General features: G+C 52.6%; 1 protein-coding gene across 3 annotated transcripts in view; it reads right to left on the bottom strand.

The window, feature by feature from the left end:
- Positions 1-22,640, bottom strand: part of Arrb1 (arrestin beta 1) — a 71,014-nt gene that overhangs the window by 9,811 nt on the left and 38,563 nt on the right. For 2 of the 3 annotated variants that reach the window (XM_055623071.1, XM_055623072.1), the window contains exons 1-12: positions 16,645-16,801; positions 13,983-14,013; positions 12,268-12,328; positions 9,018-9,062; positions 8,106-8,302; positions 7,354-7,413; positions 6,508-6,575; positions 4,803-4,938; positions 3,593-3,677; positions 3,136-3,208; positions 1,645-1,782; positions 679-762 (exon numbers count right to left, since the gene is read on the bottom strand). In XM_055623071.1, the coding sequence (XP_055479046.1) occupies positions 679-762; positions 1,645-1,782; positions 3,136-3,208; positions 3,593-3,677; positions 4,803-4,938; positions 6,508-6,575; positions 7,354-7,413; positions 8,106-8,302; positions 9,018-9,062; positions 12,268-12,328; positions 13,983-14,013; positions 16,645-16,700 (1,034 nt within the window). In that variant the 5' untranslated portion in view covers positions 16,701-16,801. Of the gene's footprint in view, positions 1-678; positions 763-1,644; positions 1,783-3,135; positions 3,209-3,592; positions 3,678-4,802; positions 4,939-6,507; positions 6,576-7,353; positions 7,414-8,105; positions 8,303-9,017; positions 9,063-12,267; positions 12,329-13,982; positions 14,014-16,644; positions 16,802-22,640 lie in introns of those variants that run through there. The other variant, XM_055623073.1, reaches the window with a different exon arrangement.

The raw sequence follows: 22,640 nt of genomic DNA, 5'->3' as shown, positions 1-22,640 counted from the left end.
ATGTAGGAAGGCTGTGGGTCCTGTGAGGTCCCACAGGATTGGCCACTGGGTGTAGAAATGTCCTGTAATATCCAGTCGGTATTTCCTGCCTGCAGCAAAGACAATCTCTGTTCTGTTGAGACAGTCTGTGTGATACAGTCCAGGCTGACCTCAACTCGCTATGCTGTCAAGAGTGGCCTTGATTGAATGCCTGGTCACCTGCTTCTCCCTCCTAAGCGCTATGACTGCAGGAGTGCGCATCATCCTTGACTTGGAGATGTTGCCCTAACAAATGCTCTTTAGTTCTTCAGGAGAACTATTTAGGCCTTATTTTCCCCATCTACAAAATGGGAGAGTCAGCCAAGTTAGCAACCCCCTAATTCAGTTCCAGGTTTCTCAGCCTGACGTGTGTGGGCACTCTACCCTGAGATGTAAGAAAGGCCAGGTAGCCATGTAGGCCCTGAGTTACAGTAGACACACAGTCTAGGACATGGTGACTCACGTAGGCTGTGCCCAAACCTCAGAGCCAGACCCAGGCCTAGGCTAAAGAGAAGAGAGAGAGAGAGAGAGATGGAGGGGAGAAGGAACCAGAGGGAAGAGAAAAGCAAGTTCTCAAGTCCCACTTCCTCCTCAGGAAGGTGCAGCTGAAAGGCCAGGCAAAAAGGCGGGATGGGGCAGGGCACTGGGGCAGGGACTTACCCGCCCCGAGACACCACCAGCTTCACTTTCACTTTGTAGGAAACAATGATCCCCAGGATCTCACGGTTGGCACCTTCCCTCAGCCTGCAGGGGAGACGGGGAAGCTGGTCCTTGGGGCTCCTTGGCGGGTGGGGTGTGGTGGGCAGCGGAGTACAGTGGGAGGTACTGTCCATCCCTCTCCTGAGCCACAGGATCCAACAGAGGTGGGAAAGGGAGCTGTGCCCAGCGGACCAGAACTTGCAGCCTTGGGTTCTGTTTATGTGCCTCTTTGTGGTAGCAGAGATGAAATCCAGAGCCTCAGGCAGGATGGGCAAGCGCTGTACCACTGAGCCATGGTCCTGGTCCCTTGGGTTCCACATCTGGCTATGAGATGTCCTTTCTCTGTAGCCCTAATGGGTCCTTGTCCCTGCCTAGCCAGTGCCACACAGTGCAGTGAGAGCAAGCCCTAGCCACCCTCCCACCACTCAGGTCTCTCATAGATTTTAGGCCTGGTAACCCATGAACAGAGAGGGCCACATGGAGAGCTGAGAAGCTAAGGGCGGCTGGGGTCAGGGTAGCATGGGAAGGATGTGTGCAGGAGGTGATGCCTCATGGTGGGGGCTGGGGGGTGTGGAAAGCAGGTCAGATAAGAGTCAGGGTGAAAGAGGGACAAAGAGCGTGTTGGTGAATGGGAAGCCGGTGCAGGGTGATAATGTGATGGTCTAGCCTGAGTCAAGTCTAGCTGGGATACTGGAAATGGTGGTCTCAGATGCAACAGAGATGCAAATCCTTCAGATGGTCTCAGATGCAAATCCCTCCCATCAGAGAGGATAAGAATCCCCCATGACTGTCTGGCCTCTTCTAGAGTGGGACAACCCTGAAGGCTCAGTGATGCCCATGGAAGAAGAGTGACCAAGAGGGTGGGGCCCACCGTGGAGTGGACACTAGGGGCCTGGGGCTTGGCGGGGGTTGGGGGTCAGTTCTCACAGAGTGCTGGAAGCCAGATTTGTGTCTTCATGCTTAAGCTTCCCGTCCAGGGCGAGTCCCCGCTTCTCTCGGTTGTTGGCCAGGAAGGGAGTCAGCGTGTAGACCTTGCAGAACGTTGAGCTGGGCGCCACAGTGTCACTGGGAAGTAGAGAGGCAGCATGAAGGTGGCCCTCATCACAGCCAGCCCTAGCCCAGCCAAGATGGCTGGCCTGGCCCTGTTCCAAAACTCCCTCTGCCAGCAACCTCTGTATCCCAGATGCAAGGGACCACTTGGGCCAGGCCCAGCTCTGGCAGGAAGCCCACTACTACCTGAAAGAGGTGTACCACAGAAGCAGAACTGCCGTTGGGCCGGGAATGACCATGATGAACACGTCAACAGCACACTAACTTTTATTATTTATTTAATGATGAAGAGTTTGTGTGTGCGTGCCCCACACGCATGCAAGTGCTCTCAGAGGCCAGAGGAGAGCATCCATCCCATCCCCTGGAACTGGAGTCACAAGCTATTGTGAGCAACCTCATTCGAGTGCTGGAAAATGAACCCTGGTCTTTCGGAAGCACAGCAGGTGCACGCAACTGCTCGACCATCTCTCCAGCCCACGTTTCCTTTTAAAAGTATTGCTGCGTACAAACCATGAGGAGAGCTGCTGCGTGCCTGGAAGTCCTCCCTAGCTGTGCAGGCACTTCCCTTGTTCATTTTTGCCTGGTGTTGTTTCACGTCCACTCTCCCTTTTCGAAAATGAGACCGGTGCGTGCAACTATGACCGGGACAGCTCTGAAGTAAAACCCAGATTTGCCTCTCTGAGTGGGGCCAGGCACAGCTCAATCCCAAGTCCAGTCCCACAGGAAAGCGTGCTCCCCGGAAGCCCAGGCAGCCAGCCACCCTTTCTCCAGGCTGAAGATGCAATTATGTCACAGAACGCGGCGTTCCTCTTGGGGCTAAATGCTATTCTGGCTCTGGGTCATTTCACTGTAACCCCAACACTCCGCAGAAATCTATGCCCCATAGCTGTGGGTGTTCTATATATATTTTAAATCAACAATGGCTATGAGAATATCCAATAATGCAGCAAGAATTTGGTTTAATAATGACATTCATCTCTAAGCTATTGGCTTGAGTTCCAGGCAAACCTAGGCTACATAGTGAGCTTTAGGCCAGCCTTGACTCAGAGTGAGACCTGGACTCAAAGGCCAAAACAGGAACCACTGAGGCCACTCAGCATGCAAAGGCACGTGTCACCTGAATTTCAAGCTAGGACATACATGGTAGGAGAGAACTGACTCCCATAAGCTCTCCTCTGACCTTCACATGTGTACCACTTTTAAAAAATGTATGTAAAATGAGACTCTCCACATCATCTCCTGTGAATGTCAGAGAAGATGGAAGCCCAGCCACCTGCATGTTGAGAAGATGCCTGGGGTCCCGGATTCAGAACCTCCCTTTCTCCCATCTAGTCCCACCCATCCAAAGTTGGCCTTAAACACACTTACTCAGCCTCCTCCATGGCCACCGGGCACTTGTACTGAGCTGTGTTGAAGAGACAGATGTCTGCATACTGGCGCACTGGGGAGAGAGGGGGAAGGTGAGCACGAGTCGGGGGGCAGCTTCCAGGATGCACCCCAAGCTCCCTACGTAGAAGTACTTAGATCGAGACAATGGCCAGGGTTCCCCAGAGGCTACCACCCCAGCTTCCACCCAGAGAAAAACAGCCACCAAAGTCCAGTCCCCTCCATGACCAAGTCTTTCCTCTCAGGACAGCCTGGCGAGGGTCCAGACACCTATGGAGAGGCGGCCAGAGCAGTAAACCCGTTGCCTGGGACACTGGCTTTGAAGCCACCAGTGGCTGAGGGCAGACCCCAGCTCAGAAGCTGCTAACGGTGGTGCCTCGGGCTTTTAACGAAGGCCATGCCTGCAGCTATCCCGACCCTCGGAAGGGTCCCCAGCTACCCGAGATCTTGATCTTCTTCACAGTCTTGTTGGTGTTGTTGGTGACGTGGACATTGACGCTGATAGGTTCTCCGTGGTAGTAGATCTGTGAGGCAAAAGACAGGAGAGCGTGGACAGGGGCAACCCCCATCCATTCTACCATCTGCCCCAAGTCCATCAGCCACCTCCCACTGGTATAAAAGTGTCACACAAAACAGCAAGTGTATCAACCTTCGGTAACATTGTGGGACTTTTCAAAGATGCCTGTATGGGGCGGGGGGCAACAGTGGCTTTGTCGGTGAAGTGCTTGTGTTGCAAACACAAGGACCTGGGCTTGCTCTCCAGAGCCCATATAAGACTGTGGGTGTGGTGGCTACTGTTGGTTACCCCAGGACTAGCAAGGCAGAGACAGGAGCAGCCCTGTCTAGGGCTCAATGGCCAGCCAGTCTAGGCCAATTAGTGAGCTCCAGGCCAATGACCGACTGTCTCAAAGGAGGTAGGTGGTGAGCCTGAGAATGACACCCCTAAGGCTGTCACCCGGCTCCACACGCATATGCACCCATACACACCCACATACAAAAGGAAAGGGAGCTGACAGCCCGGGCTCCGGTCCTGTTCTGACCGCTAGCTAAGACAACAGTAGTAGCAATGATGGTGACTGTGTGACCTTGGACAGGTTATCTGCATCTCAGATTCTCCTTTATTCAATGTGAGGGCTTGGACAGAGCAAAGTCTCAAGTCCCAGTGGGCTCTGACGGCCTGGGTTTGCGTACACAGAAAGCTCTGGAAGATTCAGGGGAAGAGAGGGATGGCTAACCAGCCCACTCGGGGAAGGACCGCCACCATCTTGTCCAGGCTCTTGCCTTTAGCTGCCCCAAGGAGAAGCACAGCACACCCCAGTCAGCTGGCTTAGAGTTTCCACAGTTTTTTGCCTTCTAGCTCATGGGAAAGGGGGTAATAGCAGGGATTCCCTGGGCCCTGCTCCCCATCACCAGCCCTGATGATATACTAAGCTTTTCCACCCAGCCTGAAATAAGTCGCTATCAGGGCATGAGGAGGAATGGCCAGGACCCTTCCAAAGGGCCCATTGCTTCCCTCTGGTAGGTGTACATGCCTACCTCTGTCGGTCCTTTGAACCCCAAAGGATTCCCAAAACCCTTAAGAGGGGTCAGGGGACAGTAGTGGTCTGAGGGGTTTCAGAGCTGTGAAAAGTGGGGTCTGAGCCTCTTACCTCCTTATCCAGAGACGCCTCAAGGTGCAGAGGCTTGTCCGACATAAGGAACTGTCTGGTGGTCTCAGCCGTGGGCTGAGGGCCAGGCCTCTCTGGAGCATACTGAACCTTCCGGATGACTAGCCGCACAGAATTCCTGAGGGAGACGTGTGGGGAGGAAGATAAGAGTCATCAGGCTCCGTGCTCTCTTCTCTGAAACACCTACATCCCTCTCCTGCTCACGAGGCTACTGTCGCTCCCCACTGCCTGCCAATCACAGAGGTTAGCCCAGAGGGCTTGTCACCATATGACTCCGCTCCGGCCTCCTCCGTTCTGTCATTGAGCCCCGCCACAGCAGCACTTCATTTGGGTCCGTGTCCCAGCACCCAGCGTAATGGTAAGAAAGGGGCCACTTTTTACTTCTTGCGTAAGCTGCCTGGAGATGAAAACTTCGTGTCTAGCTCTTCACTACTAGTCTCAGCGTGTGTGGCAGTGCCTGACACGTGGCAGCCTTATCTGTTAGGCACCTGCTAAGTGGAAATATGCAGAATGCCCTCACTCATGGGAGGTGGGGGAGGGGATTCGTTATAAGATGTAGATTCAGCCAAGAGGTGCAGGACGGCGAAGAGGGGACTCGGGGAAGCCCACGGATGAGAGGGGTTCAGTGGAGGTCGCTGGGCTTGGAGGGGCAGACACTCAGTGGCACACGGGGAGTGCCAGCAGCAAGCCACCTCCATTCCCTGGAACCTGAGAGACAGGGTGGCATGCCTAGCTCTCCTCTCTCCACATGACCTCTCCGTGCTTCAGTTTCCTCCTCTGTGAAACGGTGGCAACAGCACTTACCCCTTAGGACCCCTGGGGGGTAAACCAGGCCACATCTGTGCATCACCCTGAACATGACTGGAACCAACTAAGCATTTGAGAACTGACAGCTACTGTATCATTATTACCGGCGAATCCTGGGAGTGGACTTAAGAAGTCCCATTGGGAGAGGATGAGCGCGGTATCCCTGTGTTGCCTGCTGTTCATTGTTCTGCTCACGATTCCTCTCACATTCTACAATGCCATTAGGTCCCCTTCATCTCCAGTCTTAACGGAAAAGTTGGGACAGACTCAAGAGAGAAGAGTCTTATCTCCCACATACAGGTGCTGCCCAGGCAAGAGAGAAAGGCTGTGATATACCCAGTCGCCACCAGGTGGCAGACTCATCCCCAAAGAGGCTGGCCGACACCCCTCAGCTGACTGGTCTAGGATCCTGACTTAGGGTGCAGGGCCTTCAAAGTTGGGTGCAAGGCCAGGAGACAGGGGGTCCTGAACCCCAGGAAGGGCAGCCATGAGGAGTTAGGACGTGCTGCTTTGTCCTGTCTGCCAAGCACTGCAGGAGAAGTCTTTGAGCCGCCCTGAGACCCCTCCGGGTTCACTCTTTCCACTTCCCTCTCTCGTTCACATCCTCCAAGACACACTGGCTTCACTTCTGCTGATGGCCTCTCAGTGGACAAACAGGAGCGTGGATGGCCTGGAAACCTTCCAGCTGAAAGCTACCTGAAGTTGGGGTCTTTCTAATTTTAACAAGCTGCAGTCTGGAGAGAAGCCTGGCTCAGGCCCACGAGAACTCCTTCTCCAGGAAGCTCGCCACGATCCTTCTCACAGCACAGCCTTCCTCATCACTCCTCTTTGGATATCCCCCTGCTGCCCTTCCTCCCCTCCTCCCCAGCACCCCGAGTACCTTTTGTGGATCTTCTCCTCCAGGCTCTCAGCACAGAAGGCTTTGACTTCATAGTCTACACCACAGGCCTGTGGAGAAGGGCATGCTGACCTCACGGTTTTGGGGAGGCAAGGTCCCCAACCTCCCTCCCGTCTTACAAACCAGAATGCTGGACAGAAACATAAGCTTTTGACACCGGAGGACTCCTTGATGCGAATCTGAAACCCTGGTACCCAGTGTTGGCTCTGACCCGATGCTGCCTCTGACCCAGGACCTTCCACTAGAGCCGCTTCCGTGAGCCCACCAGCCAATCCCACCTGCCTGGGGGACTTCTGCTTCAGTTTGGGTGGTGTTCCTCATCAAGGTAGCTGCCAGCAATGTGAAGACCCTGTGTGGGGCGCCACGGTGTCCTCCTAACCCTCTAACAACATGGGGCAGCATGTTCACTGTCTCAGATGAGAGTGCGGGCTCTACAGTCTGGGGCCTGGGATGCTGCCGGTGTCACTCCTCGCCAAGCTTCAGTAAAACAGCTTTGGAGTGATCCCACCTCCAAACCAGGCTCTGCTGGGGCCTGTGTGAGGCTACACGTAGGCACTCGGAATTCGCTGGCCCTGTGCAGTCCATGCCAGAGCCAGCAAAAGTGACTCAGGGGAGCCTGCGACACATCACTGAATGTGGGGACGAGGCCAGCCTGCATCTGCAGCCTTGCCTCAAGAGACTGACTGTCCAAGGACTTTCAGCCAGGCCAAGGCCCAGGCAGTTTTGCAGGGAGAAGGTTCCAGATGTCTACTCCCCCACGGGGAAGAAACCAGGACCCTGGGGATATGAGAGCTTGGACCCAGAGGTGGTCTTCTTGGAATGACTTACCTTCCCTGTGTCCTCCGGCCCTGGCTGCAATGTCACCGAGCACGGAAGGTTTGGAGGGATCTGTTCAGGAGACAAATAACATGAGCTAACCCTTTGTCTCTGCCTTGTCTTTCCCTACATGCCTCTGTTACTCCTATACACCATCAGGCCAAGTCCCCTGAGACCAGACCGTCTCCAGTCCATCAGACCACAGCCTCGGAAAACAAGCCGTATCTCTTCTAGCAGACTAGGGGCTCCTGAAATAAACAGCTTCTCTCCTGGTCAAGCCCTATTTTGCCATGTCCCACGGAGGATCAGGGCAGATTTGCAAAGATAAGAATTTGAATGTTCTTCACCTAAGAGCTCATCTTAGCCCCGCCCCAGGTTCAGGGCGTCTCAGAAACATGAAGACGTGAACTCCAGAAGCATGGGTCTTGGAAAGGTAAGGGGGTGAGCTGGGCATGAGTGGGCAGCCTGTCTGAGGAAATACAGTGCCCCAAGGCCAGGTGGGATTCCCTCCTTCACTGCGGCCATCCCTGGGCCTTCCTTTTTGTAGCAAGTTGAACGTAGGAGAGCCATAGGAGTAGCCTAGAGGTTAAGGTGACACGCCCACGGTGGCCAGAGACGAGGCACTAACAGAAAACGTAAATGACAGTGCCTGGGTCTTAACTGGCTGAGCCAAAGCAGCTCCCTTCCGGGGTCCCCCATGTACCTGCCCTGACAACATCCCAGGGGTGGCACTTTCAGAATGCAAGTGAAGAAAGAGGGCTGACCTCAAAGGTGAAGGGGTAGGCGTGCTCGCCCAGCTTCTTGATGAGCCTCTCTTGGAGCCTCGTGAGTGGCTTCTTGTCCTCAGGGGCCGGCGGGAAGGACTGCACGTTGGCCACAAACAGGTCTTTGCGAAAAGTCAGACCCAAGACATCCAGGTCTTCCCGGCCATACCGGAAGGCGCAGGTCAGCGTCACGTAGACTGTGAGGAGCAGGGGCACTGAGGAGGGGCCTGGGAGGGTAGCACACAACCCCCCCAGAGCTCCAGCTGCAGCCCTGGGGTCTGCCTGCTGGAGGCTACAAGCCTGTGCCGGGCCTGAATGGGGTGGGCACGCTGCTCTCTCACACAGGGTGCCTTCAAGAGCAGCCTCTTGGGGTCTCTTAGGAAGGCGCCTCCTAAGGGGCAGCTCTGCCCTCCCCAGCTCTCTCTAGCCCCAGGAGTATGGAGGGGCAGGAAAGATGTTTAGGCAGCCCGGTGGCTGTGATGGTTGGACTAGCAGCCCGGGAAGAGCAGCATGGAGGCAGCCTAGGGAAGCTGTGTCTGAAAGGCAGGGGATCTCAGCGCAGCCTAACCCCAACCTTGTACATGGACCTTTTCTTTTTGTCATCAAAAACTGAGACCCCCCGTCTCTTGTTCTGCTGTCATCCCTCCTGCCGCAAGCCTTGCTGTCTTACAAGGTCAGAGCTTGGGGCATAAGTTCTCCCAAGGTGGGCATGAAGCAGGGCTGCTCTGCACCAGAGGAGAGCAGAGTTTCTTACTATAGCGAACGCACGTTTAGGGAACCAGTGCGATGGATGGGGAGAAGCCGTAGGGTTAGCTGAGGTCCTGCTCAAGCACCAAGGAGGCACGTGCTGATGTCACTGCTGAGCAGAGGATGAGGAGGCACTTGCATGCTCTGAGTACGAACACAACCTACCTCGTCTTTCTTTGAGATATTCAGGATCCACGAGGACCACACCATCTGGAAAGACAATGAACAGATCTCACAACTTGGCCTTCTCAACCCGAGCCCCATATATCCGCTCAAACAGAATTCCAAAGCTAACAGGGCACACAGCCCATTTGGGTACGGCCCTCTGCAGGATGAGTTCCTACTCTCACAGCCATTGACATCTCTCCAGAAAAACACAGCTACAGCCCAGGGCTAAAGAACAGTGTAAACGGTATATATGAGGTGAGACCATCTCATATATACACTGCCTAGGGACATCATGGTGATTTTAGGTTTTGTAAGCATGCCATGTCCTCCACACAATGACAGAACCACATAAGGACATTTCTCAGAATTGCCATCATTAAATGACTAATCTCGCCCAGAGACTAACTATGGTAAGTGGCCTTGAGTCATGTCAGACCAGCTTTGTAATGCACAAGCTCTGCACCAGGCTTAGGAACACAGAGATTTTCAGAGCTTCCTGACCATGGTCGGAGGAGGTCTATAAATTGGAGGCTCTGATCAGCAGCCTTTGGTGCTCACGTGAGGACGACGGGCGGTCTGTGTCAACGTGCACACAGGTCAATTCTGTCACACATGGAAGTATTTGGATAGCCCATGGCATGTGTGAGCATGGCTGTTAAGGTCTGGCTTGTTGAAAGCTCTTCTCCAGAGCAGCAGTGTCTTCCTTGGGAAACACTGACACTTGGGGCCCTAGCCCATCAGTGAATTCATAGTTTAATAGGTTACTAGAAGGAGTAGGAGATGGGACTTAATTGGAGGAAGAATGTAATCCCAGCACTCAGGGAGGCGGAGGCAGGCGGATCGCTGCGAGTTTGAGGCCAGCCTGGTCTACAAGGCGAGTCCAGGACAGCCAAAGCTACACAGAGAAACCCTGTCTTGAAAAAAACAAACAAACCAAGCCGAAACAAGAAAAGAACGTCAATCAATGTGCCTAGAAGGGTATATTTGGTTCTCAGTCCCTTCTCGGTCATTGTGAAGGAAGCAGCTTTAATCCTCCACATGCTCCCTGTCACGCTCTGCCTCACTGCAGTACCACAGCTCTGAGTGATGGAACCATTAAAGCCATCGCCCATATAAGTGAGTATCCCTCACAGTTATAAAAGTGACTCGTGCCCAGTGGAGAGAACGGAAAGTACCTTGATGTCTTTCATAAGGGCTGTCCTTGAGAGCAAAGCGTTTGGCATGACACAGATGTTTCTCAGCTGCAAACCCCAGGAGGCTGTCAGGCGCGCGCGCGCGCGCGCACACACACACACACACACACACACACCAGCCACCCCCATGCTATCCCTATAACCGACAACTCAGTATCTCAAGAAACAGTGAGAATCTGGCCCCAAGTTACAGGGCTATCTAAACAGGCATGTCACCAATCCACCCTCAGGGTCGCCCAGTCCCCATGCACGCCTTTCCATCCATGATGAGTGTCACCTCTGTGTCATGTCCTGCACTGACTGAGCACCTGGAGCTCAGTTGAGAGAAAATATAATGTCCCCAGGAAGGCGCTTCCAGTGGTGCTTCCTCAGTGGGGCTGAGAGGAGCAGGGACTTGGAGCCAGGCCCCACAGGACAAGGAAGTGTTGCTCACTAAATGACCAAGGGAAGTGACAAGATGGCAGCAGAAACAGTTCAGCAATGTGGCCTGAAGGCTGGTAGGAGAGGCCTCCTGGAGGTGATGGCAAATGCCCCATGAGCTGGGCCCCAGGTCCTGGAATAGCACCAGATCCCCACCCCAGATGAGATGGAGAGCTAAATGGAAGACAGGACCAGTTCAGAGAAGGGACAGTGTCAGAGACAGAGGGCTTCTTACTGAGGCACAAGACCAAACCTGGACAGCACCCTAAGAACTCACTGGGCCCTCAGGTCCAGCAGCGAGCCTGGCATAGAGTAGGTACCCTCAGTGCCAATGTGTGTGTTGGAGATCTGGTTCCCGCCTTCACTCAACGGCCCATAGCCCCTGCTGCTCCTACTAGGGTGATGTTCAACACTGGCCCACAGAGAAGTCTCTGGAAGCCACTGCCTGAAGGAGAGCACAGGTAAACTGGAACCCAGTGCCTTGGAAAAGCCAGTTCTGGAGAAGAGGCAAATGGTGGGACATCAGAAGACCTACCCATTATCCCCAGTAAGGCTGGAGAGGAAAAGTGGCCCCAGGTCATAAAGGAAGGAGCCTGGATGGAAGCCAGCATCTGCCCTGCCAACACCCCATGGGCTCAGACCCCCAGGACTTCTGCTTACGGCCACAAAGGTCTTCTCTCTGATGAGCTGAAACCTCCTGCTATGTTCTTGCCTCTTGAGTCTGGAACCGCAGGGTCCCTCTTAGATCCAGGACAACGCAGGAGAACATAGCAATATCTCTAAAACAATTCCCCAGGCCACGCAACCCAGTTTCTTCCCCTGGCCCTGGCCTCAGTTTCTAACACTCCGGCTTATTCATGATGATCTTAAAAATAAAAATTAATAATAATAATAATAATAGGACCTCTCTGGCCTTAGGGCTTCCATTTGTAAATCAGGATGATTCTGGATCTGCCCCATACAATATGAAAAGAGGCCGTGAGGCCAATGTCTTTCTATAAAAGCAGTTGTTCTAAGTGTGGTCAATTGACTCTCACAGGGTCATTTAGCAAATTGTCTTAACTGTGGTGGTGGCAGGGGTAATACTGGTACCCCGTGGACAGGGGCCAGAGATGCTGGCAACATCCTGCAATGTACCAGGCAGATGGAACCAACAGAGAATAATTCAAACCCAGATGGCAACAGTTCCAAGGACAAGAAACACTGAACTCAGACAAGACCTTAGGAGCCAATTCAGCTGTGGCTCAGCGTCTCTGCAGAGCCCATGTAGGTGAGACAGCCCCTATTTCCGAAGACCGAAGAAGGATTTCCCCAAGAGACTGTAGAGCCAAAGGCTAGAATCAGACCGCTGGACTCACTCAGCTCTGTGACCTGGAACAAGGGGCTGGGCCTCTCTGTGTCCCACTCTGTCCAGAAGGCGGGAGTTATCATCACTGCTGCACAGTAAGCCTTACATAATAAGCTATGGCTGCCGCTGTCCATCAGGGCCTCCCTCCAACCTTGGAGCCAAAAGGCCTCTCTTGAAAAGGGGGGAGTTGCCCAGAAGCTTGCTTCTTGAAGTAGGAAGCCATGCCCACCCATTCTGGGTACCAGGTCCCTCTGGAGATGGTGTTCTCCCCTAGCCCAGCACTCACCCACAGGGTCCACGAGGTCAATGTGGTCCACAAAGTCCCGCTTTCCCAGGTACACAGTGAGCTGGGGAGAAGAGGGACAGGAGCATTAGTAGCTGTGGGACAGCAGAACAGGGGACCCTGCCCTGAAGCCAACGTTGATGCCTACACCATTCCTAACTTTTACTGAAACCATAGCAAGAAGTGGCCCCTCGCCCCAAACCTAACGTTAATGCTAACAGACCTCTGATAAGTTTTTAAACACCCCTGCCTCCCTAACCCCTAGGAAACAGTATGTTATTCTTCCCATTTTATAGACAAACACACTGGGGCCTAGGGAGATCTTCAAGCCAAACACCGCTGAAGAGGTGGAGGCAAAGCCACAGGGGCAAAGCAGATCAAAACAAGAAAGCAGGGTATCCTGGGAAAGGCTGGGGCCAGGCAGGCAAGCCAAGGGCTCCATGCAGGTGCTGACTCGGGCCCTTGGGCTCTTGTCTCCCTTCATCAGGCAGGGAGCCACTTACATGAGGACGGTGCTTCTGTGGCACAAGGAATCAGGGAGCTAGCGCCCTACTCCATCACCAGCCAGCAAGGAAGAGCCCTGAGCCACACAGAGCCCCATCCTAGATGCTCCCTGCTCCTTAGCCTTCCCTCAGTCCTGAACATTCCACACACCCAAGGGTGACCACATCAGTCCCTCTGACAGTGGGCAGCCTCAGGCTGGGACTGGCTGAATAGTCACTTTAGCCACACCCAAAATGCAAATCTTAACAGCTGTGCCTTTTTGAAAACCCTCTAACCATTCCTCTGCGCCTGGGGGGTGAGGATGACAAACGGATTTCATTCTAAGTACCAAATCTAATTGACTGGTCTGGGATGCCTGAGGCCCTGGATTGCCAAGGAATCCAAGATAAGAAGGATTCCATCTCAGCGGGAAAGGTGAAAAGATTAGTCTGCTACGGACACCAAACGGAGACATGGAAGCACGCATGACGACAACCTGGGCTGTGTGAGCTGCTACGGCCTGCAACAGGACTCCTGCCACAAGCCTTTTTCTCCCCTCAACTGTTCCTTCTCCTCACTTGGGCACTCAGCAGTCTGAAATGCCCCACACTTCCCTAAGCTCCACCTAGAGCTCCCACTCTTCACCTCGCTTGGCCTAGAACCGTGTCACCTCCAGAGGAAGCCATGGCTGACAAGGTCTTACAGTCCCTGGGCATCCGGCATCTCACTCACAGTTGGCACTTGGGGGTGAAATAATCGATTTCTGCACTGTACACTCTGGACCCCCAAAGACCCAGCCCAGCCCTGGCAGAGTGACGTCAGTGCAATCTATTTGCCAAACAGAGAGTAAAACAGGGTACAGCCTGTGGCTTGTGAAAGGAAAAAAAGAATCCCAGGCACTGAAAGCCCCTGGAGAAAGAGAGATGAGGTGACACAATGACCTCTCAAGACCAGGGGACTGAATGGTGTCCCTGTGGCCAGCTTGTCTCTGTTTCTCACACTGTTTCTCCCCAGCTGGGGCTCCCTGAAGCCGACATAGAAAGTTTCCAGGGAGGCTCCCCCCAACCCCAACACCTCCCCATTAGGATTGAGGGCTCCTGAGGACAGAGCTGTGTCAGCCCCAGCTAGCAGTGCCTGGCTCTCCCTGGGAACGCTCCTTCCTTTCCTAATCCACAGAGGCTCTCAGAGCAGGGAGACAGCGAGCAGTGAGGAGCCAGCCCACACCACAAACTCACCTTTCCATTGGGGCTTGCCTTCTTGAACACTCTGTGGAAAGAAAGAGAGGTGAAGCCAGGGTTAATGGATTTAGCCCAGCCAAACTCCTGCAGGCGGCCCTGATGCAGGGCCATAGACAAAGGCCTTGAGTGTCCCGACAGGCACCAGCAAAGCCTCTCAGCAGGACAGCTTCCTTCCTTTCGCCTCTCCTCTGAGGGTGACTGCCTGTAGCTCTCCTTCAGTCCTTCAGGGCGGCTGAGGGAGTCCCACAGGTCCACCCAGCTCACACACAGGAAAAGCCCTGCAAGGGCTCAGAGATCTTGCCTCACCTCTTCCCCTCCCTATGTCACCTCCTGCCGCTCTTCCTTATTCCTCCTCAGCCTCACTGCTCTCTGGCCACTCTGTTCCTTACTGTTCTTTATTCCACCTGGTGATTCCTGCACAAGGCCTTTGCTCTAGACATTTCCCCAACCCTACTCTCCTTTCCCAAACATCCACTGCCTTCAGCCCCTGCTACCCAGTGCCCCAGCCCTTCTCTTGATTCATTTTTCCTTTCTTCCAAGCCCTCCTGACCTGCCACAAACTTTACTTCATGGCTCCCCTGTGTGCTCTGCCACAGTGGACTCTCCCTCCTTCCCACAGGCGAAGCCCAAACACACACAGGGCACAGCTCACTACTGCGCAACAAACATGCGTTAAGTGACAGCAGGTGGCAGAAGCTCAATAAATACTAGTTGAACAGATAAATAAATGGACCGCCTCCCTTCACTGGGGGACAGAGGCATAGGACATTAGTGGGAGATGCCTTTGACCACACCGTAGAGCACTGGGTATGACATCAGATGGTAATGCAGTCCCTGGATCTTGAAAAGTGCCACTTACCCTCCATGGCAACCCTTTTGCCCTCCCACCAGCTGTATCTGGTGGCCTGAGGCCCCTTACCTACACACCCTCATTCGGCCCACAATTTCTCAGCCATTACTGGGGGGAGAGGGGGAGAAGAAAAGTGAAAGATAGAACCCAGGGGATGAGGAAAGGTATTGAAAAAGGGGAAGGGACATGGGAGTAGGTGGGAAGAGAGGAGAGAGAGACACGGCTATAAAAATAAAAGATGAACAAGAGATGGGAGGAAAAGAGAACCAGGAAACAGTGTGAAGCAGAGAGAGATGGGACACACGGAGAGACAGCTCCAGCGGGTCAGTGGGGCAGCCCTGAATCCTTCCAGAAGCTGATCTGTATGCACTCAGGCGCGTGACTCTGTGGGGTCTCCACAGCCTTGGACCTGCCTCACCCTCCCTCCTGGGGCCCAGGGAATATTGACGGTTTTGAGCATTGCTTGCAGAGGAGAGCTTGGCCCAGCATTCCCTCGGGCACTCCTGTAGGGGCCCTGGCGCCTCTTCTCCGAATTAATATTTATCGGGTTGGGAGTGTGAAGATGCCACAACTGGGTGGGGTGTGATAATTGTTAAAAACAAGGGGGACATGCAGACCACCCAGTCTGGACCAGCAACTCCAGACCAGGAGTTAGGAGCTCCATACTTCTCCAGAGGACACAGAGGTGAAAACCCTGGGGCTTCCAAGCTTCCGATCACCTCCTTGGTAGCCAAGGCTCTGAGGGAAACGAAAGGATCTCACACCCAGACAGCATAAACAACTGAGAGGGGGAAAGCTACTCCAGTGGCTGCTGGAGAGGCTGAGGCACACTCAAGGCCAGCAGGAGCAATATCCACCATGAAGGGGAGAGCAGGAAGAGGGCAGGGAAGCTTTAATGAGCAGCTAATCATTTCTCATGGTAGAATGGATCTTCTGACTCCTGCTTCACAGACAATTAACTGGCGGCTCTGTGTGATGCATTAACTTGCCCAGGAGCACAGCAAACAAAGGGCTAGGTCAGGACCCAGACCTGCTTCTGACTGGGCCTCCGCAGCTAGTGCCTTAACCCAACCCGCTGTTTCCTAAAACCCATGTTTCAAAAGAAGGCAGGAAGAACAGACACGAGGGGGAGGGTAAGAGGAATAAATGAAAGGTGCTGGGGTGAAGGGCAGAGTGCAGGAAGTACAGCCATCAGTGGGGAATGTCCTGCTACTACCTTAGTCAGCACCCGGGGCCACCTCCTTCAGGAAGCCAGGACTCTTGTAGCTTCCTCAAACAACAACAGCAGCTGCCTCGTTCTCGGCAAGTGTTTATTATTCCCTACTCATGCCTTTAAGTACTTTTCCCAGGACAGTGCTGATCCTGGACGATCCCATTTTCAAGATGCAGAAACTGAGGCTCAAAGAGGTCACCCCAGCCTGTCTCCATAGTCCATGAGGCTCAGCCCGTCCAGCAAATTAGCCAAGCACCGCCACTCAAAACTCCACCCACTTCTTGCCCCTTAACAGTATCGGGAAAAAAAGGCTCCGTGGGGTGTTTTCAGTGTCCAAGACCCCACGTGTGCGACACGGAATAGACCTTCCGCTTGTGGTAGGCACTGATTTAACCTGAGCCCACGCTCCCAGCCAGCTCGCAGGCCTGATCAGCTGCAGCTACTTTACCCTCAGCCCTGCCCGTGCCCCACAACCTGAGCCTCGGTCGCAGCTGGGTTCCCCAAAAGAAACCGACCAGCATTGTTCTTCCTGGTTAAGGTTCAGGATAGCTCCAGAGAAAGAGGAGGGAATCCTAATTAAAAGGTAAAAATCTCACGGGAAGGATGAGCAGGCAGGATGAGCTGGGGCCAGAGCTGGGAATGGGGACGCCATCGGAGCCTCAAGCTGTGGCTCCCTGTCTCCACCGTTCCTTCTGGGGCTGCAGGTCCTCCTGGCTGCGAGGCTGCCTGTGCGGCTGCTCCATTGTCTCTGTGGACCAGCTCACTCCGCTTACTCAGGGATTTTTCTGCTCCTCCATCCTTTGGGCTCGCATGTGACTCACACTCCAACCCTGTTTCTACCCTGCCTCTCTCTCAGCTTCCCGCTGCTAACTGACTGAATGGCCCAATTCCAAATTCCCAGGAGAGAAATCTGATTGGTCAGCCTTGACTAGGTCTCCCACCCCCTGGTCCAATCACCTATGTCTGGGACATAACCTGTGGTCCGTGTAGCTTGAGCAGAAGACGCTCTGGAGATTAGTCTCATCCAAGCCCGGCAGACTCACTAGTTGGTTAGGAAGTCTACTTAAGACATTGGGGAGATGGCTCGGTGCATAAATGTCCCGCTTCACAGACATGAGGACCTAAGTTTGGATCCCCCGGGACCCACACAAAAGCTGGACGTTGCTGTGTGCATCTGTAACCCCAGCACTGGGGAGGCAAAGATGGGCAGATCTTGGGAGATTCTCTGGCCACACAGTCTGGCCCCCAGAGAGAGCTCTGGGCTTAGAACTCCATGTCGAGTGAAAGACCCTGTTTCCAAAAAATAAGGTGAAAAAAGGACAGGAGAACAGACCCACGGTTGACCTCCGGCCTCTGCAGTCACACTCACACACGTGTGCCAAAACACACAGACACGGAGATCTTTTCTTGAGGCAGGGTCTCACTATGTAGCCCCATCTGGCCTGAAGGACTTTATTTTCTGCAGCTGCTAATATGAGGTCCAGCAGATTCAACCAGCACGCGCATATCTATAGAAGTTCAAGGTGGGCTTCCCTGGGCTAAAACCGAGGCGGCAGCAGTCCTTGGCTCCTTCTGGGGCAAATATGCTTCCTACCCTCTCTAGCTTCTAGAAACCTCCTTCCTGTCCCACAGCCTCCCGCCTCCACCTTCAAAGCCAGTAAGAGAAGGGGACAGAACTACCGAGACCGTCTTGAAAAGAATTCTCACTATACGGCATCACACACATCTGCCCCTCGCTTTCCTTTTAGAGCCCGTCCAGAGACTGGACCCACCTGGATAACTCAGGATGCTCTCTCCACTTTGAGGGCGGCAGATTAGAAGCTTGAAGCCCATCGGCAACTTACCCGTTGCCACATAGCACACCGTTCACAGGCTCCAAGGGTTAAGGCCTGGACATCTGGGGAAGCACTGCTTTGCCTATCACACTGCCTTTCTGCTGCTGCTAAATTCAGCTCTGATCTGGGTTTTCTGCCACATGGTAGTACAGACAGAGAGCCTTGTCAGATACAAGATTTTAAAAATTTGGAATCCTGAGGCATTTGTTACTGCAGCAGACCAGCTGGAACCTAACACGGGGAATGCCTGTGATAAAATGATCCCAAAATTCACAGGGGAATGCGAGGAAGCAGAATTGCCAAAACAGTCTTGAAAAGAATAGGGCAAACTTGGAAGGCTTGGGCTTCCCAATTTCAAAACTTGACTGCAAAGATACAGTGGTGAAGGGGGCTAGAGAGATGGCTCAGTGGTTAAGAGCACATTCCAGAGAATCTGAGTTCAAAACCCAGCACCCACACCATGCGGCTCACAGCTGCCTGTAACTCCCACTGCAGGGCTATCTGACATTTCTGGCCTCTTCAAGCACCTGCACACACATACGCAGACAAACACTAGTTAAAAACAATAAGCTTTTTAAAAAGGTAGAATGATTAAGGCTGTGCTGACATACAGATCAATAAAAGAGAATTAACAGTACAGAAATAAATGCATATATGTGTGGCAATTTATATCTACTCATATTCACTACGGCATCATGTTCATGACTTTTTGATAAGAGAGCTAAGGCAAGGTGGTGAAGAGAAAGAACAGCTTTTCTGTCTGTCTGTCTGTCTTCCTTCTTTCCATTCCTCTTTTCTTCCTTCCTTCCTTCTTTCCCTCCTTCCTTCCTCTCTGTCTCTGTATGTCAGGCTGGTCGAAAACTCCAGGTCCTTGTACCCCTGCCCCTCTAGTGCCTAGATTATATCTGAGCCACCACACCTTTCCAACAAATGACAAAGGGACTAGATGTCTATGAGCAAAGGAATGAGGTTAGGCCCCTATTTCACACCATACACAAAACTGACTCAAAATGGACCAAAAACCCAAATGTAAAAGCTGCTGCAATGAAGCTATTAAAGAAACCTATTAAGTGTATAAATCTTCATGACCTTGAGTTAGGCAATAATTTTTTGTTGGTGTTGCTGTTTTTTTTTTGTTTTGTTTTGTTTTGTTTTGTTTTCTGAGACAGGGTTTCTAGGTGTAGCCCTAGCTGTCCTGGAACTCACTCTGTAGACCAGGCTGGCCTTGATTTACAAATCCACCTGCCTCTGCCTCCTGAGTGCTGGGATTTAAGGCATGCACCACCACCCAGAGGCAATAATTTCTTAAATCTGAAGCCCAAAGCACAAGCAACAAGGAAAAATAAAATTAAATATTTGTGCTAAAAAGAGTTACTATCAAGAAAGCAAAACATCTGGAGAGATGGCTCAGTGGTTAGAAGCATTTGCTGCGCTTGCAAAGGACCTGAGTTCAATTCCAACACCCACAGTTTGGCGGCTCATAATCATCTATAACTTCAGCTGCAGAACATCTAATAGTCTCTTCTGGCCTTCAGGAGTATAGTGCACACATGCACACACACACACACACACACACACACACACACGCCAACCAATCACTCAATCAATGCTAATCCCTCACACCCACTAAAATGGCTTTTATAAAGATGGACAAAATAACTAAGATGACAAAAACCTGGAGAAAGTAAAAACCCCCTTGTGTTGTTGGCAGGAATGTAAAGTGGACAGTGCACAACCACTTTGAAAGACAGACAACTCCTCGAAAAAGCTAAAGAGAGTTAAGATGTTACCCATCTGGTTCGTTCCCGGGTACAGACCCAAGAAAGCAAACGTTCAGAGGATTGTCCCTCGATGATCACAGTAACATCCTTAAGATAGCCACAGAGATGAAGGCATGCCTGACTGATGATAACGTGAACCTATGTTTCAAATGCAGCAGACACACACAATGGGATATTATTCAGCCACAAAATGGGATGAAATACTGATCTGTACTACAGCATAAATGAGCCCTGAAAGCCTTCTGCTCCGTTGATGAAGAGGCCACATGCTCTGTGATTCCATCTACCTGAAACGTCCAGACTCAGCAAAATCGCAGGGACAGAAAGTGGACTGGTGGGAGCTGAGGGCTGGACAGGAAGGGAGACCGGCGCTCATGGGTTCACAGCTTATTCAGGAGGTAACAACCTTCTGAACTTAGCAGTGGTGGTAACACAACCCTGTGGCTGCGCTAAGAACCACATATTTCTACACCAGGATGTGAACGTTGCAGTAAAAAAAAAAAAAAAAATGTTTTAAATAACAGAAAGAAAAGAGAGAGATTGAAAGGAAATGTGCCATAGTAATAACAATAATAATAGGGGTGTAAGAAAAGCCTACTTCTTTTTCCCTCTTATTTTCCCATGTGGTATGCTGAGCAGAAAGGAGGTCTGCCTCAGGCCTCAGAGAAGGAACCATCTGAAAACAAACGCTAAGTGAAGTCAGGGAAATGTGGGTCCTGGGTTCTGGCTGGCCAGTGGTTCCTTTGTGAGGAGCTCTGAGGTGTGCGTATGTTTATGTCACACGGTGCACATGTGTGAGTGTGTCCGTCGAGGCCAGAGGAAAACGTAAGGTGTCCACCCTCAGGCACCACTCCAGCCTTTTGGGGGAGGGAGACAGGGCCTCTCACTACCCAGCAATCTCCTCGTGGCCCCTCCCCAGGGCAGGGACGACAGATCAACACTCCCACCACCCCGACTTTATTTCACACAGAGTCCTGAGGCCTGCAAAGCAAGCCTGCTACTGACCAAGCCGTCTCCCCGGCTCCCATCTTAGCCTCTGAACGCTGGCATGTCGGTCTCTTGCGAGGACCAGTTGTGGTTCATATTTCAGTGATGTCTCAGAGCTTTGCCACTACAACTGCTGTCTCCAGGAAGTCTTCCTTCCTGGCTCCCCAGCCCCACACCAGCATGTCCCCACTCACAGCTATGTAACAGTCTGCTGACTTCACCTTTGTAACAGAAATAAGAGTGGGGCTCCCAACCACCGACGTGGTGGTTATTAATGGTACTCTGCTATGATTGTAGACAGGAGCCTAGCGTAATTATATTCTGAGAGGCTTCATCCAGCAGCTGATGGAGACAGATGCAGAGACCCACAGCAAACAATAGGCTGAACTCAGGGAGTCTTGTGGAAGAGTGTGAAGAAGGATTGAGGGAGCCGGAGGGGTCAAGGACACCACAAGAAGGCCTACAGAGTCAACTAACCTGGGCCCATGGGGGCTCACAGAGACTGAACCACCAATCAGAGAGCAGGCACCGGCTGGTCCTAGGCCCCCTACACATATGCGGCAGATGTGCAGCTTGTTCGTCACAGAAGTCCCCTAACAATTGGCCTGTCTCTGATGCTGTTGCCTGCCCTTTGGATCCCTTTCCCCTAGCTGGGCTGCCTCGCTGGGCCTCGGCAGGAGAGGATGCACTTGGTCCTGCTGTGACTTGAGGCGCCACGGTGGGTTGGTGCCCACAGGCGCGGGGCTCCCCTTCTCAGGGAAGGGGTGTGAGGGTAGGACTGGGAGGAAAGGAAGGAGAAGGATGCAATCATGCTGGGAAAGTAAATAGACAAATAAATCAATGGGGAAAAGAGTGAGGCTCCTGTGGGCACTATTGGCAAGGGGGCCTTGGGGCACAGTGTACCGCCTAAGGGCAGAGCCATGCTCAGTGAACCAACACAAGTCAAAGGCTGCTGGGCGGATGTCATAAGACGAACGAGGCAAGCATGGGGATGCAAGCATGTCGCCACTCAGCTCTGGGGCAGGGGTTCTAGCTTTACTCTGCCTGGCTGCTGGGGCCAGTGGGCACTGGACTTAGAAAATGCTTCATGGGACAGGTCACAGCCACCAGCTGATACCCCCCAAAAGGCCTCTAACCACTCTGACCAAGAGTATCTCATCTTTTACTCGCTCACCCGGTCCCCATGCTAGGCGTCAGGCCACTCAGCACACGACTCCTGCTCATGACAGACACACTAAGAACGACGGCCACCATCCACTCTGCTTTCCTGCACGCCCAGGGCTGTGCCGAGTAAGCCACACGTGTGATGCTATTTCAGCCTCAAGAGAAACCCAAGACTCGGAGACCCCAGAAGATATGTCCAAAGCCACCACAAGGCAGTATGAGGAATTACAGGCCCATCTGTGGGAAGTCACTGACACAAAGCAAATCTCACCCCATATCAGACAAGTGTGGAACACGGGTTCCCATAGGAGCCGGGAAAGCAATAGGAACAACTTGTTCCTTTGTGGGCATGGGTGGGATGTTGGGGATGGAGGTGGGTGGGAGCATATTGACCTGATGAATGTGGGAAAACCTTAGAACAGCCACTCATTCTTCAGCTGACATCAGAACCCGCCCTACAACAGAGCCCAGATAGTACCACACACAACAACTCGTGTGTTTCACCAACGGTCCGATAAGGAACGGCACTCTATTCCTATTTACACGGAGGAATCTAAAACAGAGACATACCAATTTCCCACAGGCCACACAATACAAAATGGAGGAGCTAGGGGCTGGAGAGATGGTTCAGCAGTTAAGATGACTGTCTGCTCTTCCAGCGGAGCTAGAATCAATTCCTAGCACCCACAGGTGGCTTGCACCCATATGTAACTCCAGGTTTAAGGGGCCTGATGCCTCTTTTGGCACTCATATGGTTCACAAACAAGCAAGCATAAAATACTCAATTCAATACTCTCTTTAAAAAAAAAAGTAGAAATTGGAAAA

The sequence above is a fragment of the Psammomys obesus genome, unplaced genomic scaffold (assembly GCF_907164565.1).
Source record: "Psammomys obesus unplaced genomic scaffold, mPsaObe1.curated_primary_1811, whole genome shotgun sequence".
NCBI lineage: Eukaryota > Metazoa > Chordata > Mammalia > Rodentia > Muridae > Psammomys > Psammomys obesus.
Note: the sequence above shows the minus strand (reverse complement) of the source record. Positions and strands in the feature narration are given on the sequence as shown.